General features: G+C 62.9%; 1 protein-coding gene across 4 annotated transcripts in view; it reads left to right on the top strand.

Moving 5' to 3' along the window:
- The window catches only part of PAK4 (p21 (RAC1) activated kinase 4), a 66986-nt gene extending 58039 nt beyond the window's left edge, over positions 1-8947 (top strand). For all 4 annotated transcript variants that reach the window (XM_077318599.1, XM_077318600.1, XM_077318598.1 and 1 more), the window contains 6 exons: positions 711-1229; positions 2629-2762; positions 3394-3520; positions 3856-3981; positions 4570-4704; positions 5608-8947. In XM_077318599.1, the coding sequence (XP_077174714.1) occupies positions 711-1229; positions 2629-2762; positions 3394-3520; positions 3856-3981; positions 4570-4704; positions 5608-5763 (1197 nt within the window). In that variant the 3' untranslated portion in view covers positions 5764-8947. The remainder of the gene's footprint in view (positions 1-710; positions 1230-2628; positions 2763-3393; positions 3521-3855; positions 3982-4569; positions 4705-5607) is intronic.
- The last annotated feature ends 6354 nt before the right edge of the window (positions 8948-15301 follow it).

The following is a 15301-nucleotide window of genomic DNA, read 5'->3' as shown; positions in this document are numbered from 1 at the left end:
TGTGGGGAGAGGAAGGGAAGGCGATTGGAAGCCACTTTGAGACTCCTTTGGGTAGAGAAAAGCGGCCTATAAGAGCCAACTTCTTCTTCAAGAGTAGGCAGTTCTGGGATGGACGGAGCACGGCTATTTAAGGCCGTTCCGTGTAGGAAACCACTCGTGCCTCTGCATAACGAAGAAAGAGACGCATGCACACTGCACACCTCGCTTCTGAGAGTTCTGAAGGTTTGGGGTTTCCTTGAAGGACACAGACCTGCTCACTGGGAGAATCAGGGTGTCACTACTCTCCCACATTATTGGGGAAATAACCTTACATTTCGGGGAGAGGGGAGCGGCCACGGCTCACCCCCTTTGCATGCAGAAGGCTCAACCACCAGCCTCTCCAGTAAAAAAGGGCCAGGCAGGAGGTGCTGGGGAAGACCCCCGCCGGAGACCCTGCAGAGCGGCTGCCAGTCTGCGCTGACAGTGTTGACCTTGAGGTGCACGGAGGGGCTGAGTCAGTGTGAGGGAAGTTCAAGGCAGCAGCATCGACATATCGATGGCCTGTCTCAGGCTTCAAGGAACAGGCCTCTCAGGGGGCTGCCATCCGTGCTTGTTGTCAGGGAGGCTCAAGGATACGTGCAGAAAAAGCCCCCAACCCAGCCCCGATAGGCCCCACCGTGGGAATCCCCCTCAATGTAACTCTTCTTTTTCTATTTCCTTTTTTTCTTAAGGGGGAGCACCGAGCCGGGAAGCACCAAGAAAGTACATCCAACGGCCCCGTAAGTGAACGCGGCGGATCGTCAAGGGCCCCCCCGCCCTCAGGCCCCTCGCGATCCAGAAACGCAGAGCCCCCTCACGCCGGACTCTCCCAGCACGCCTCTGACCCCCACTTAATGCACAGCCCACAGCCCGCTCCTCCGCCCCCCTGTTCACAGCAGCAGCTGCACCCGGCTCCTCCGCACCAGCCGGCGCTCCCTCCTCCAGCCGCCCCGCAGCATCAGCCGCAGCCGCAGCAGCCCCGCTCCCCACAGCGCGAGCCCCAGCGGGTCTCCCACGAGCAGTTCCGGGCCGCCCTGCAGATGGTGGTGGACCCCGGCGACCCCCGGAGCTACCTGGACAACTTCATCAAGATCGGCGAAGGCTCCACCGGCATCGTCTGCATCGCCACCGTCAAGAGCTCCGGGAAGCTCGTGGCCGTCAAGAAGATGGACCTGCGGAAGCAGCAGCGGCGGGAACTGCTGTTCAACGAGGTGGGCGGGGGCGGGGAATCGCCTGCGTGCCCCCCCCCTTCTCAGTGTCCTCCTGCCCCTTCCCCTGCAGCCTCAGCCACACACTTGGCTGCCCACGCTTGCTCCCTCCTGGATTGAGACACACTTTCTGTCGCCGTCTAGCTTTGGGTCGCTTGGGAGGCCGCTCTAAAGGGGGGAAAGGGATGGGATCTGCCCCTGCTGAGCAGGACTGGGGTGTTGGGGGCGGAAGCGTGCACGAATGGGAAGGGCCCCGTGCCCCTTGTCCAGTGAGCCAGGGAGGGTATCGATGCTTCGGGGAGGCTTTCTGGTGGGCACCTGTGTCATGCACCTGGAGCTTTGCCGGAAGGCATCGTAACCTCTCTCTTGTGCCAGGGCTTTGCCTCCTGAAGGGCTCCCTGCCCATTTGTGAGCTGGCTGGCTGGAAGGAGGCAGGAGGAGGGGAGCATGTCTGGACAGCCTCCTCTTAAAGCAGCCAGCGTGGTGGTGTGTTAGAGAGGGGTGGCCTCCGATCTGGAGAACCAGGTTCGATTCCCCAGTCCTCCTCCTCCTCCACCTGCAGCCAGCAGGGTGACCTTTGGCCTGTCCCAGTTCTCTCAGAACTGTTCTTGAAGTGCAGTTCTCTTAGAGTTCTCACAGCCCCACCTACTTCCCAGGGTGTCTGTTATGGGGAGAGGAAGGAAAAGGTGTTTATGAGCCATTCTGGGTCTCCTTTGAGTAGTGAAAAGCAAATTATAAAAAATAGATCCTCTTCTTCTTCTTCCTTTGGGGTGTTTTTTGCCAGTGACCTCCTAGACGTGGCCCGGCCATCCGTTCCAAGGGGGGTCCCCCAGGAGCTCTCTCTGGAAGATGGGGTGGGCAATATGCTTTGGGCTTGCCTCCAGAACATCAGCCTCCTATTTACTTAATGTCATTTAAAACAGGAGTCCTCAACCTTTTTTGAGCCCCCCTTTTAATCCTGAGGACAGGGAGGTTTTCCAACCACAAAGCGGCTGCCGTGGGCTAGCGAGGCACCCGTGCTCGACAGAGGGAGGCCGAGGGCAGGGGAGAAGAGGGGGGACTTAAGCAAGCACACTGGGAAAGAGGCATGATTGGGATAGGGAAACCTACACCGTGGAGGCAGCTGCTGGAGAAATGGCATTATGAAAATCTGCACATCCAGTCAACTCTCTGGTGGCCCTGCCAGCCCACCCACTTTCTGAAAACTCCTGGGGAAGGTGTTGGCAGGTACTGTGCCGGTGTCCACGGGCGCCACCTTGGAAACCCCTGATTTAAAGCATTTGTGTCCCACCTTCCCATCCGGGTATGAGGCTCTCTGTGCTCGTGTCCGGTGTTCAGGTTGGGTCTTTTCCCCTCTTGCTCAGCGGCTTCGCTCACCCTGCCCCCCCCCACCCCTTTCCAGGTGGTGATCATGCGCGACTATCAGCACGAAAACGTGGTGGAGATGTACAACAGCTACCTGGTGGGCGACGAGCTGTGGGTCGTCATGGAGTTCCTGGAGGGAGGCGCCCTGACCGACATTGTCACGCACACCAGGTGTGGAGCGGGGGAATCGGGGCCCAGGCCCTGCAGTGGCCAAGCTGTTCTCGAGAGCAACCCAAGCAGGCCGAGGAGGAAACGCATTTCCTCCTCCTGTGCCGGCAGCCCTGGGTTTTTGCCCGCCGTTTGAGGGTCTGGCTGTCAGGTGGGTGGATGCCAGCCGTGGCTCTCCAGTGGCTTGTGCTTGTTTGTGCCAGCTGGAGGGAAAAGGGAACCCACTTGCTCTGATAGAAGGGCCTTTGGGGGAAAGGAGCCGGGCGGGGATTCCAGGTAAGTGATCCACTGTGATCTAAGGGTGTCCCTGTGGCAGGAGGCCCCCAGAGCAGAAGCCGGGGGTGGAAGAGATGGTTGAAAATCTCTCCTTTGTTTTACTTGGACACGTCTTCGGCAGCCCTGAACTGCCTTTTCTTGGTCTTAGTCAGGGCTGTTGATATGGAACGCAGGGTTTCCCCTAAGGGCATTAATACTGAGAACTTGGGGGGGGGGGTGAGTGTGTGTGTGAATTTCTGTCAGGGTTCTTGGAAAGGGTTGCGGGGGCCCAGAGCTGGTGTCCCCTCTGCCTCTCTCCTGCCCACCCTCTCCTCCCCAGAGGGCGGCTGATGACCCAGTTCCTCGTCCCCTCTTCTAGGATGAACGAAGAGCAGATTGCGGCCGTCTGCCTCTCTGTCCTGCGGGCGCTCTCCGTCCTCCACGCCCAGGGCGTGATCCACCGGGACATCAAGAGCGACTCCATCTTGCTCACGCACGACGGCCGGGTGAGTCGCGGGTGTCCCCAGCAGCCGCCCCGTGTTGAGGGAGGGCGTGAGGGGTGGAGGCAAGGCTCCTGTTTCCTCTCCCAGACACCCCCCCCAAAGGTTTCCTGTGCTCTCCACCCACTTTCAAACTTTGTTTTGATGGCAGCTTTTGCCTCTGTGGTGTCCCACTCGAAGACATTGTTCGTTCACAGAGTGCAGAAAATGGCAAGCCTTTCCTTCCGAAATCCGAGACACAAAGCTGGCTTTCAGGGGCATGCCAGGAAGAGATGCTTAAAAAACAGCCCTCCCCCCAAGCCCCCCCCCCTGAAAACACGCTGTTCTCTGCTCCCCGGCAGGTCAAGCTCTCTGACTTTGGCTTCTGTGCACAAGTGAACAAGGAGGTGCCACGACGCAAGTCCTTGGTGGGGACCCCTTACTGGATGGCCCCGGAACTCATCTCCCGACTACCCTACGGCCCAGAGGTAGGAGGGCTCCAGGCCCGGGCCGGGGGAGGAAGGGGGGCTGAGAGAGGCAGAGCTTTGCTGCAAGGGAAGGAGCCTCCTGCTCGGTCTCCCTGCTCAGCTGGCCTTTCGGAGGGGGTCTGGATTGTGGCCACCTGGGCACGTGGATGGTTTTTGCAGGGACAGGCACAGACGGACTCGGTGTCCAGCTGTGGTTCCCAGGCTCCTTGGTACGGTGGCCACAAGTCCAAATTTCCTTGATACAGTGACCCATCCAGGGTTGGTCAGTTTTTGGGTGGGGGGCCAGGCCAGGGATTCCCAACCAGGGGTCTGGGGAGGAGCTCCAAAAGGGTTCCATGGCCTTTCCCCTTTTCCCTGATGAGGGCCCCAAACTCCCCCAAGCAAGATTCAGACCTCCCTGTGTGGGCTGGACTTTGGGGCACAGGGCTAGGTGGGTCGGGGAGGGGAGGGGGCCTGGCCAGCTGAGGCATTGCTGATGCCTTCAGGCTCCTTCGGTCAGCTTTGGTGGCCCATCCCAAACCTTCCTCATGGGCCGGCCTGTGTGGCCCCCGCTAACCGCTGGGCGTCTTCCTCTGTCCCTCGTCGCAGGTGGACATCTGGTCCTTGGGCGTGATGGTGATAGAGATGGTGGACGGGGAGCCCCCCTATTTCAACGAGCCCCCTCTGAAGGCAATGAAGATGATCCGAGACAACCTGCCCCCCAAACTGAAAAACGTGCACAAGGTAAACGGGTGGTCCGTCCTGCTCTCTAAGTTTCCTCTCTGCCAAGGGAGAGCTGGGGTGGGCTCTCTGCATCCAGCAAGATCCGGCCTGGGACGTGTAGGGGGCAGGCCGGAGGGCCCCCCACCAAGGGCTTCCCACAGCTCTCTTCTGGGGCCACGTCCCTCCCTTGGGGAAGGCTGTACTTTTGTATCAACGAATCAAAGCTCCAAACAGAAAGAAATTTTTAAAAGACAACAAACTAGAACAACAGTGAGGCCAAGTCTACAAGGGAAGCTTCTGCCCAGGTTTCAGAGAGTCGCCGTGCTGGATGAACACCCCTTCACGTTTCCAGATCCGGCTGAATCGATTCGGCCAAGCCAGAAAAGTGTTAGGGCTTTTTATGCATGTGCTTCTGTTCCCCCCTTCCCGGGCAGCAGGTTCTCCACTGCCTGAGAGGTGGGGAGGGGAGAGAGAGAACACCTTGATGACAGGTGCCCTGTCTGCTCCCTTTAACCCCCCCCCCCCCGCCAGCTGGCTGAGAAAGCAGCAGGAGGGGATGCATTTAAAGGGGCTGAATTGCGATCCAGACCATTCAGATGCAGGGAATGCCCGGTTCAGCTCACCTGTCGGCATTGAATCGGGTCCTTTTCAGCTTACCTGAGCTGAACCGCCCATACCTACCTCCTCAAAGATCATAATGCTGAATGGAGCTGAGTAATGGCGGCCAAGCCATAAGGCTGGATCCCGAGAGAGGCACAGAGCTAGTGCTTCAGAGGTGCGTCTTGGGGGCGTTGCGGGACTCTTCCCTCCTGGGTGCCTCCCCCTGTGGAAGAACCTCAGAAGACCATTGTATGGGAGACGGAAGTCTTTGAGCCCCAGGACTGGCCCCCCCAGTCACCCCGGCTGCTTTTCCTCCCTCCGCAGGTCTCCCCTTCCCTGAAGGGCTTCCTCGACCGCTTGCTGGTCAGAGATCCGGCCCAGAGAGCTACAGCCACCGAACTCTTGAAGCACCCCTTCCTGGGCAAGGCCGGACCCCCGTCCTGCATTGTGCCGCTGATGAGACAAAACCGGATGAGATGAAAGGGCCCCCGAGGGACCGGGACATTTTACCAAAGAGAGAGGGAGGAGAGCAGAGGGGCTGCCGCGGTCCCCAACACGTCTTCTCAAGTGACTGGAATCCCCTCAGGGACGGGACCTCGGGGGGGCCTCTCCCTGCCCTCTTCCCTTTGCAAGGAGGGGGTCCTCGGGTCTGCTGAGCGAGGCGGGCCGGAGCAACGCAGCAAGGGACACGCCCCTCCCTCCCTCCCCCCTCAGGGCTGGGGCCACGGGCTCCTTGCCTGGAGGGTCCCCCTGCCTGCCTCCCACCGCAGCATCCCCGTTTCTGGATCCCCGAACCCCCTCGCTGCACAACTGAGCTGTGAAGTGCGCCCTGGACTATGGAGGGTGGCGTTTGGGTTGCGTTCTAAGTGGCCGGAATGCTTCGGACCGACCCCCAGTGGCCCCTCTTGCAGTCGAGGAGGAGGAGGAGGAGGAGGAGGGGTGGCAGGGGGCCCTGGAGCCCCCTTGGCTTTTCCTTCTCTTCCCTCCCTCCTGACGTTGGGCCCAGAGGGGTGGGGAGCTGCCCGGAGGGGGCACACCACGCAGGGGCTTGAGGGAGGCCTGTCTGCTGCTGCAGATGGGGGGGGATGCAGCCACGGACCCTCTCGAGGCCCTTCCCAGCCGAGGAAAACTCTAACAACCTCTGGCGGGAGGAGGCGCATGGCGCTGCTGCTGCTGCTTTAGGGGAAGGGAGGAGACGGGTCGGGCCCGAAGCGCTTGACCCTGCAAAGACCCTTCCTCGTGGGAGGCAGTTGTGCCGGGCTCTGTGTTCGAATTGGGGAGCAGCTGGCCTCTGGCTCGTCCAGCTGCCCTTCTGCACTGTGGGGAGGGGGTCGGTTGCGCCTTGGGCTCCGCAGCAGTGCCGGTGTGGCAGGAGAGAGTGACACGCAGGGGGGGAACCTCAGGGCGAGTTGGGGGCCACATCTAGGTGGGGGAAGGGGGCTGGCCGGGGCCTCCATGCCTGCTGCTCCAGGGGGAGGGGGGCTTGCCTGCCGGGGAAAGGGGGCCTTGAGTCATAAACCCCCGGCTTTCCCTTCCTGAGTGCCACAGAGTCAAAGGCCTGGCAGGACGCTGCTGAGTCTCCCCACCCGCCCCAGTTCCTCCTGCTCACGCTTTCTGCCTCCTGCTGCTTCCTGCTTGGCTTCTGGCAGTGCTCTGCGATCGCTTGTTGCTCGGCCCCTCAGCCGCCTCTTGCTCTGCTGGCTTTGCCGTTTACCACCCCCACCCCCACCCCTGTCGCCCCGAGATAAGGCCCCTAGGTTTGGTCAGCAGGTGAGACCCTACCTTCCTGGCCAGAGCCCTGTGCTGGTCTCTCCGTGCCAGAAAGCAGAGGGGGGGGGGGGAGTTGTACCTTTGTGGCTGCTGAGTTGTGGGCCTTGGCCATGGAGGGGGGGGCGGGCAGCAGAGGCCCCTAATGGTGCTCCACCCTCTGGAGCAGGAGGTGGCCGTGGTGCAGCTCCCGGAACCAGGCTGTTCTTGCGGGCCCGCCTGACTCTCCAGCGGGGACTCCTGCCCTTCGGCCGGGAGGGAGGGAGGGGAAGGCGGAGGGTGGGTTCTCAGCCCACAGGAAGTGGGGAGACCCAAGACAGGGGCAGGGGGGGACGGGGGTGGCCGCTGCATGCTGTACACAGTACAGGCCCTTCTGCATGCACAAAGACAGGGAATTGGGGTTGTGGGTTTTTTTAAAGAAGGGGACACTTCTGGGTGTTCGTTGTGCAACTCCTTCACACCGTCACATTCTCTCCGTGCTCCTCCCTTTCTTAAGGGGCTCCGATAACAGACGCTGGACCACTGACAATCTGCCTCCTCACACCGCTCCCCCCCTCCCCACCCCCTGTAGGCTTTTGCTTTCCACTTCTTGCGATTTGTGGGAGGAATGCAGCAAATGGGCGTGCCCCCCACCCCGTTCGTTTGCTCCCTGCAAAGCAACACATCCTGGAACCCGTGGGTCTCTTTCTGAGCTTTCCTGCCACAACATTCCTGGTGTGCGTTCCGGGCATGGCATCTCCTCCACCCAAAGCAAAGGCCCACAGCTCAGACTTAGGGAAGGGCAGCCTTGTTTTGGGCTCTGGGGTCTTTCCCTCCCAACCGCTTCCCTTCTCAAGGCCTTCCTTCTCCTCTGGGGGGTGCCAGGGCTGCCCACCTGCCTCAGGCTCCCTCCAGCCTGCCCCCCCCTCCCTCTTGGCTGGCGAAGGCCTCCCTTCCTGCACAAAGTCCCTGTGGGGGGCACAGAGTTTTCCGTTTGAGTGAGCAAACACTACGGCCCATTCCTCCGGACAGGGACCACTCTTGCGCTCTGGATCCAGCCTAAAACAGCTGGGGGGGCCCTCCACATCTGGGAATAGGTTTGAACCAGGAAGCAGTGCTACATCCGAGCGCTGCTGTGGTTGGCCTGGCCTGGCCTGGGTGGGTGGGGGCACCAGGAAGGGGGGAGGAGACCCAGAATTAGCTGTGGCCTCCCCCCCCCCCAGGCTTCGGACAGCCAGCTGCCACAGTCTGGAATCACTCACAGAAACTTAAAAGGCACTAGTCCTCAAGGATGTGAAGCGCTATACTTTTCCTGCAGGGGGGAAAGACATTGACTCTCTTGTACTTTTTTAGAAATCCAAACACTCTTTTCCACAAAACACCTTCCCCCCCCCCCCCCAGTCTTTCAGCTTGACAAAAGAGGGATGGAGCGGAAATTTTGGTAGGGGGCCCGAAGGACGAGGCCCCTTGGGAGACCCCAGCCCACCCCACCCCCCGGGCTGCCTCCAGCCAGCGTGAAGGTTCCTACATAACTGGAGGCTCGTGACCCCACTCCCCCTTGGCCCTTCAAGAATGACTACTGATTTCATTTTGTGGGTTTTTGTTACCTTTTTTAAAAAAAGAAGTTATTTATATTGTCATATTGGGGAGGGGGGTTGTGATTTTTTTTGTAACAACAGTATTTTCCGTTGGGGTTGTTCTTTCTTCTGTCTCCCCCTCCCTCCCGTTCTCCCCGACGGACGTGCCACGACCGATCCGGCGTCTGGGGCCAGGGGTTTGGGGAAGTTGTGCTGTGGGGAGACGACGGCCGTGGGGGACTCTTCTCTGTGTGGTTTCTCCCGACCCCCTCTTATCAGACGTGGTGTTAACTTGGGTGCAAGTTTTTTTTTAATAGTGAAAATTCTAGTTTTGCAAATAACCTGTGGTGTGCGATCTCCTTTCTGGTTAGCACATTTGCAGTGTGCGGTTTTGTTGTGTGTGTGTGTGTGCATTTGAGAGCTTGGCAGCTTCAGGGGTGGGTATCCTTTAGGACGGATGGGCAACCTGTGACTATCCAGATGCCAATGGACTACAATGCCCATGAGCCCCTGCTGGCTGGGGCACATGGAAATTGTGGCAGCTTGGCTCCCCCCCCCCATCTAGAACATCAGTCCGTACCGCTTGTGGGGGGGTCAGGACTTGAGAGCCCCCCCCTTGGTGCACATTGTCCTTCTCCACGAGGTGCTCATTTTGTTCCCTGAAGAGATTGCGGGGGGGGGGGGGCTGGAGGGGCTGCAGCGGTGCCATCCTTGGGTCTTCTGGAGAGGAGAGGGCATCATCCATTCTTTTGCTCATCTAGTCAGAACACTTACGAGCTGCCTTTGGCCCTTTCGCGGCTCAACATGGTTCACAGCACAGATAAGACACATTAAGATACCAAAATATAAAATCACAATCCAAGGCTGCCAGTGAAGTTGACCAACTGCAATCCTAAATTAAACCATCTTCCGCTGCCTCCAGAGGAACTGGCCGGCCCCTGGGGGAGATAGGAGGCTGGACTGGAGGGACCCTCCCTGGTCTGACCCAGCAGGGCTCTTCTGAGGGGCTTCTCAGGGGAAGGCCTCGGCCTCTCTGCCCTGTGGCTGGCCCTGCAGAGGAACTGGCTGGCCCCTGGGTGAGACGGGAGGCTGGACTGGAGGGACCCTCCCTGGCCTGACCCAGCAGGGCTCTTCTGAGGGTCTTCTCAGGGGAAGGCCTCGGCCTCCCTGCCCTGTGGCTGGCCCTGCAGAGGAACTGGCTGGCCCCTGGGTGAGACGGGAGGCTGGACTGGATGGGCCCTCCCTGGCCTGACCCAGCAGGGCTCTTCTGTTGGTCTTCTCAGGGGAAGGCCTCGGCCTCCCTGCCCTGTGGCTGGCCCTGCAGAGGAACTGGCTGGCCCCTGGGTGAGACGGGAGGCTGGACTGGAGGGACCCTCCCTGGTCTGACCCAGCAGGGCTCTCCTGATGTCCTTAGGAAGGCCTCGGCCTCCCTGCCCTGTGGCTGGCCCTGCAGAGGAACTGGCTGGCCCCTGGGTGAGATGGGAGGCTGGACTGGAGGGACCCTCCCTGGTCTGACCCAGCAGGGCTCTTCTGAGGGTCTTCTCAGGGGAAGGCCTCGGCCTCTGCCCTGTGGCTGGCCCTGCAGAGGAACTGGCTGGCCCCTGGGTGAGCCGGAAGGCTGGACTGGAGGGACCCTCCCTGGTCTGACCCAGCAGGGCTCTTCTGAGGGTCTTCTCAGGGGAAGGCCTCGGCCTCCCTGCCCTGTGGCTGGTCCTGCAGGGGAACTGGCTGGCCCCTGGGTGAGACGGGAGGCTGGACTGGAGGGACCCTCCCTGGTCTGACCCAGCAGGGCTCTTCTGAGGGTCTTCTCACGGGAAGGCCTCGGCCTCTGCCCTGTGGCTGGCCCTGCAGAGGAACTGGCTGGCCCCTGGGTGAGCCGGAAGGCTGGACTGGAGGGACCCTCCCTGGTCTGACCCAGCAGGGCTCTTCTGAGGGTCTTCTCAGGGGAAGGCCTCGGCCTCTGCCCTGTGGCTGGCCCTGCAGAGGAACTGGCTGGCCCCTGGGGGAGAGGGGAGGCTGGACTGGAGGGACCCTCCCTGGCCTGACCCAGCAGGGCTCTTCTGAGGGTCTTCTCAGGGGAAGGCCTCGGCCTCTGCCCTGTGGCTGGCCCTGCAGAGGAACTGGCTGGCCCCTGGGTGAGCCGGAAGGCTGGACTGGAGGGACCCTCCCTGGTCTGACCCAGCAGGGCTCTTCTGAGGGTCTTCTCAGGGGAAGGCCTCGGCCTCTCTGCCCTGTGGCTGGCCCTGCAGAGGAACTGGTTGGCCCCTGGGGGAGACGGGAGGCTGGACTGGAGGGACCCTCCGTGGTCTGACCCAGCAGGGCTCTTCTGAGGGTCTTCTCAGGGGAAGGCCTCGGCCTCCCTGCCCTGTGGCTGGTCCTGCAGGGGAACTGGCTGGCCCCTGGGTGAGACGGGAGGCTGGACTGGAGGGACCCTCCCTGGTCTGACCCAGCAGGGCTCTTCTGAGGGTCTTCTCAGGGGAAGGCCTCGGCCTCTGCCCTGTGGCTGGCCCTGCAGAGGAACTGGCTGGCCCCTGGGTGAGCCGGAAGGCTGGACTGGAGGGACCCTCCCTGGTCTGACCCAGCAGGGCTCTTCTGAGGGTCTTCTCAGGGGAAGGCCTCGGCCTCTGCCCTGTGGCTGGCCCTGCAGAGGAACTGGCTGGCCCCTGGGTGAGCCGGAAGGCTGGACTGGAGGGACCCTCCCTGGTCTGACCCAGCAGGGCTCTTCTGAGGGTCTTCTCAGGGGAAGGCCTCGGCCTCTGCCCTGTGGCTGGCCCTGCAGAGGAACTGGCTGGCCCCTGGGTGAGCCGGAAGGCTGGACTGGAGGGACCCTCCCTGGTCTGACCCAGCAGGGCTCTTCTGAGGGTCTTCTCAGGGGAAGGCCTCGACCTCTCTGCCCTGTGGCTGCCCCTGCAGAGGAACTGGCTGGCCCCTGGGGGAGACGGGAGGCTGGACTGGAGGGACCCTCCGTGGTCTGACCCAGCAGGGCTCTTCTGAGGGTCTTCTCAGGGGAAGGCCTCGGCCTCTCTGCCCTGTGGCTGGCCCTGCAGAGGAGCTGGCTGGCCCCTGGGTGAGAGGGGAGGCTGGACTGGAGGGACCCTCCCTGGCCTGACCCAGCAGGGCTCTTCTGAGGGTCTTCTCAGGGGAAGGCCTCGGCCTCTGCCCTGTGGCTGGCCCCTGGGTGAGCCGGAAGGCTGGACTGGAGGGACCCTCCCTGGTCTGACCCAGCAGGGCTCTTCTGAGGGTCTTCTCAGGGGAAGGCCTCGGCCTCTCTGCCCTGTGGCTGGCCCTGCAGAGGAACTGGCTGGCCCCTGGGGGAGACGGGAGGCTGGACTGGAGGGACCCTCCGTGGTCTGACCCAGCAGGGCTCTTCTGAGGGTCTTCTCAGGGGAAGGCCTCGGCCTCTCTGCCCTGTGGCTGGCCCTGCAGAGGAGCTGGCTGGCCCCTGGGTGAGAGGGGAGGCTGGACTGGAGGGACCCTCCCTGGCCTGACCCAGCAGGGCTCTTCTGAGGGTCTTCTTAGGGGAAGGCCTCGGCCTCTCTGCCCTGTGGCTGGCCCTGCAGAGGAGCTGGCTGGCCCCTGGGTGAGAGGGGAGGCTGGACTGGAGGGACCCTCCCTGGCCTGACCCAGCAGGGCTCTTCTGAGGGTCTTCTCAGGGGAAGGCCTCGGCCTCTCTGCCCTGTGGCTGGCCCTGCAGAGGAACTGGCTGGCCCCTGGGTGAGACAGGAGGCTGGACTGGGTGGACCCTTCCTGGTCTGACCCAGCAGGGCTCTTCTGAGGGTCTTCTCAGGGGAAGGCCTCGGCCTCTCTGCCCTGTGGCTGGCCCTGCAGAGGAACTGGCTGGCCCCTGGGTGAGAGGGGAGGCTGGACTGGAGGGACCCTCCCTGGCCTGACCCAGCAGGGCTCTTCTGAGGGTCTTCTCAGGGGAAGGCCTCGGCCTCTCTGCCCTGTGGCTGGCCCTGCAGAGGAACTGGCTGGCCCCTGGGTGAGACAGGAGGCTGGACTGGGTGGACCCTTCCTGGTCTGACCCAGCAGGACTCTTCTGAGGGTCTTCTCAGGGGAAGGCCTCGGCCTCTCTGCCCTGTGGCTGGCCCTGCAGAGGAACTGGCTGGCCCCTGGGTGAGACGGGAGGCTGGACTGGATGGGCCCTCCCTGGTCTGACCCAGCAGGGCTCCCCTGATGTCCTTAGGAAGGCCTCGGCCTCCCTGCCCTGTGGCTGGCCCTGCAGAGGAACTGGGTGGCCCCTGGGTGAGACAGGAGGCTGGACGGGATGGGCCCTCCCTGGTCTGACCCAGCAGAGCTTTTCAGATGCAAATTCAAATTGACAAACAGCAGTAGCAGGATACCTTTCCATAGGGACAGCCTAATGAGGGAAGGAAGCTGTCATTTGAGGAGGGGGTCCCCACACATAAATACACAAGGAAGATGGTGATGCACGGGGGGGGGGTAGGAAAGACGTGATGCATGGGGGGGTCCCAGTGCACCTGTATCAGTCTGCCAGAGGAGGGGCCCCTCCCTCCCCCCATGGTGCTCTGTGCCTAGAATAACCTGCTGTTCCCTCTGCCTACAGTTTCACTTTGGAAAAGCAAATTACTTCCCATCCAGCCCCCCCCTCCCACCTAGAGGTGCTTCTAACAGACTGATTCAGCTGTTCTAAGAAGTCCGCTTTTCCGGCTGATAAATTCGGAATTAGCAAGCCTAAATGTGTGTGAAGGTAGGAAGAATGCAGAAAGGAGCTGTGAAAGCAGAATTCGAGAACCGCTTGAAAGGTGCTCCAGACAACTCTAATGGAAACCTGTAGGTGTTGCCAACTGCCAGGTAAACCTCCTACCCCTTAGGCCAGGGCGTCCCTCCAGATGTCCATGGACTACAATTCCCATGAGCCCCTGCCAGCATTTTCTGGCAGGGGCTCATGGGGATTGTAGTCCATGGACATCTAGAGGGCTGCAGTTTGACTACCCCTGGCCTAACCTACAGGGTTGCTGGAACCAGACCGGCCCCCTTCTAGGCCAGGCTGGAGGGGAGCAAGGAGATCTCATTCTTGGCCCGAGATTGGGGAGGGAATGGCCAGGGCGGTGCATGTGCTCATGGTGGGAAAAGACACGGGCCCAGCGCAGGGGAGGCCATGGCAAGCACACGGGCGGGGTTTGAGCCCTCAGCCGCAGCGGGGGTCTGGCTGGCTGGGTTTGCTTCCTGCCGCCCGCTGCAGCCTTCTGGAGGAGAACTTGCCGGTCCCGGCTCAACCCCCGGCAGCATCTCCCCTTCGAAGCCCCCGGGCAGGAGTCGGCGAGGGCAGGAGGCGTCTGCCAGCCCGAGAAGGCGATGCCGCGCAGAAGCCGCCCAATGCTGGGAAGCCCAATCCTGGCAGAGGCCACACTCCCGGGGGCCCCAGGGCCCGAGGCTGGGCCAGGCAAGGGCCGGAGGGCCTCCCGGGGCTTCACGCACCCCCCCCCCCATGCAAGAAAGGCGAGGGGCTCGGGGCGTCTTCCCTGCATGCGGAGGGGCCCCGCTCCAGCCCCGGCACCCGGCAGAGGCGGCGGGGAAGGGGAAGGCCCTGGCCGGGAGGGGGGTGGGTTGTCTCGGCGGCGGAGGCTGTGCCCGGCCTAAGGGGGCCCCCGGTGCCCCCCCCCCGACGCCTCCCTTCGGAAAGGAGCGGGCAGGCGGGGAAGGGAGCGGGCAGCGGCCGGTCCGATCAGCCCACGGCGGCCCCGAGGGACGCGGGTCCCGGTTCAGGCCGAAGCGGCTTGCGCGGAAGAGCCCCGGTCGGGCGGGCCCCCTCGCGCGTCCGAAGTGGCCCCAGCTGGGCAGGCTCGAGAGCGGCGCCGGGAAGAGCCTCCAAGCCCCCACTCCCCCCCCAGCCCGGTTCCTCGGGGGCGTCTCCTCCGGGCGGGGCGGCGGGGGCGGGCAGGGAGCCCGGCGGGCAGGCGAAGTCCCGGGCCGGGAGCAGCGCGGGGGCCCCAGGAGCGCGCCTTCCCCCGGGAGCCGAGCGGCGGCGTGGAGGCGGAGAACTGGCCCGGGGCCCCTGGGCGGGGGGGGGGAGAGGGAGAGCCCTCGGGGTCCTCCCCGCTGCCCGCCCGGGGCTGGAGGGAGGGGGGGGAGATGTGGTTGTGCTCCGCCCTGGCCCCGGGACTCCGGGCGGCTTCGAGCCGGGCCCATCCCGACGGGGAAAGGACGATTCGGCGGCTCCGCAGCCTTGGGAGACCGGGCGGCCTGCGCAGGGGCTGCGCGCGATCCACACCCCGGGCCTCCCCCTCGCAGCAGGGAATGCGTGGCTTAGCCGAGGCGCCCCTCCCGCGGGCGGCCTTCAGACGATTTGAATGCGTCCCCCTTAGGGGCTCCGCACCGTGTGAACCACCCCGGAGCCTCCCGCGGGAGGGGCAGGCCTGAGCCCCCCGGGCAGGGCGGTGTGGGGGGGGGGTGGCAGCATTCCAGGCCGCAGGGGCAGCTTTCAAGGGATCCCTCACCCGTGACATCTGTCCTCCCCCGCAGCACGGTGGCCCTGCCCTCCAGGCTGGTTGCAGGAGGGCTATGGGCTGCTCCTCCGCCCCCCCTTGCAGAACTGCCTAGGGCCGGATCCCCACTCAAGGGTCGCATTCCTCCCCCCAGGCGGCTCCTTGGTCCGCGGCCTCCCCTCCTTTGATGGCTTATCTGGGTGGGAACAAGCCGGCCCCATCCTTGGCGGGGGGTCGAGGGTGCCC

This window comes from Paroedura picta, unplaced genomic scaffold, assembly GCF_049243985.1.
Source record: "Paroedura picta isolate Pp20150507F unplaced genomic scaffold, Ppicta_v3.0 Ppicta_v3_sca21, whole genome shotgun sequence".
Lineage (NCBI taxonomy): Eukaryota > Metazoa > Chordata > Lepidosauria > Squamata > Gekkonidae > Paroedura > Paroedura picta.
Note: the sequence above shows the minus strand (reverse complement) of the source record. Positions and strands in the feature narration are given on the sequence as shown.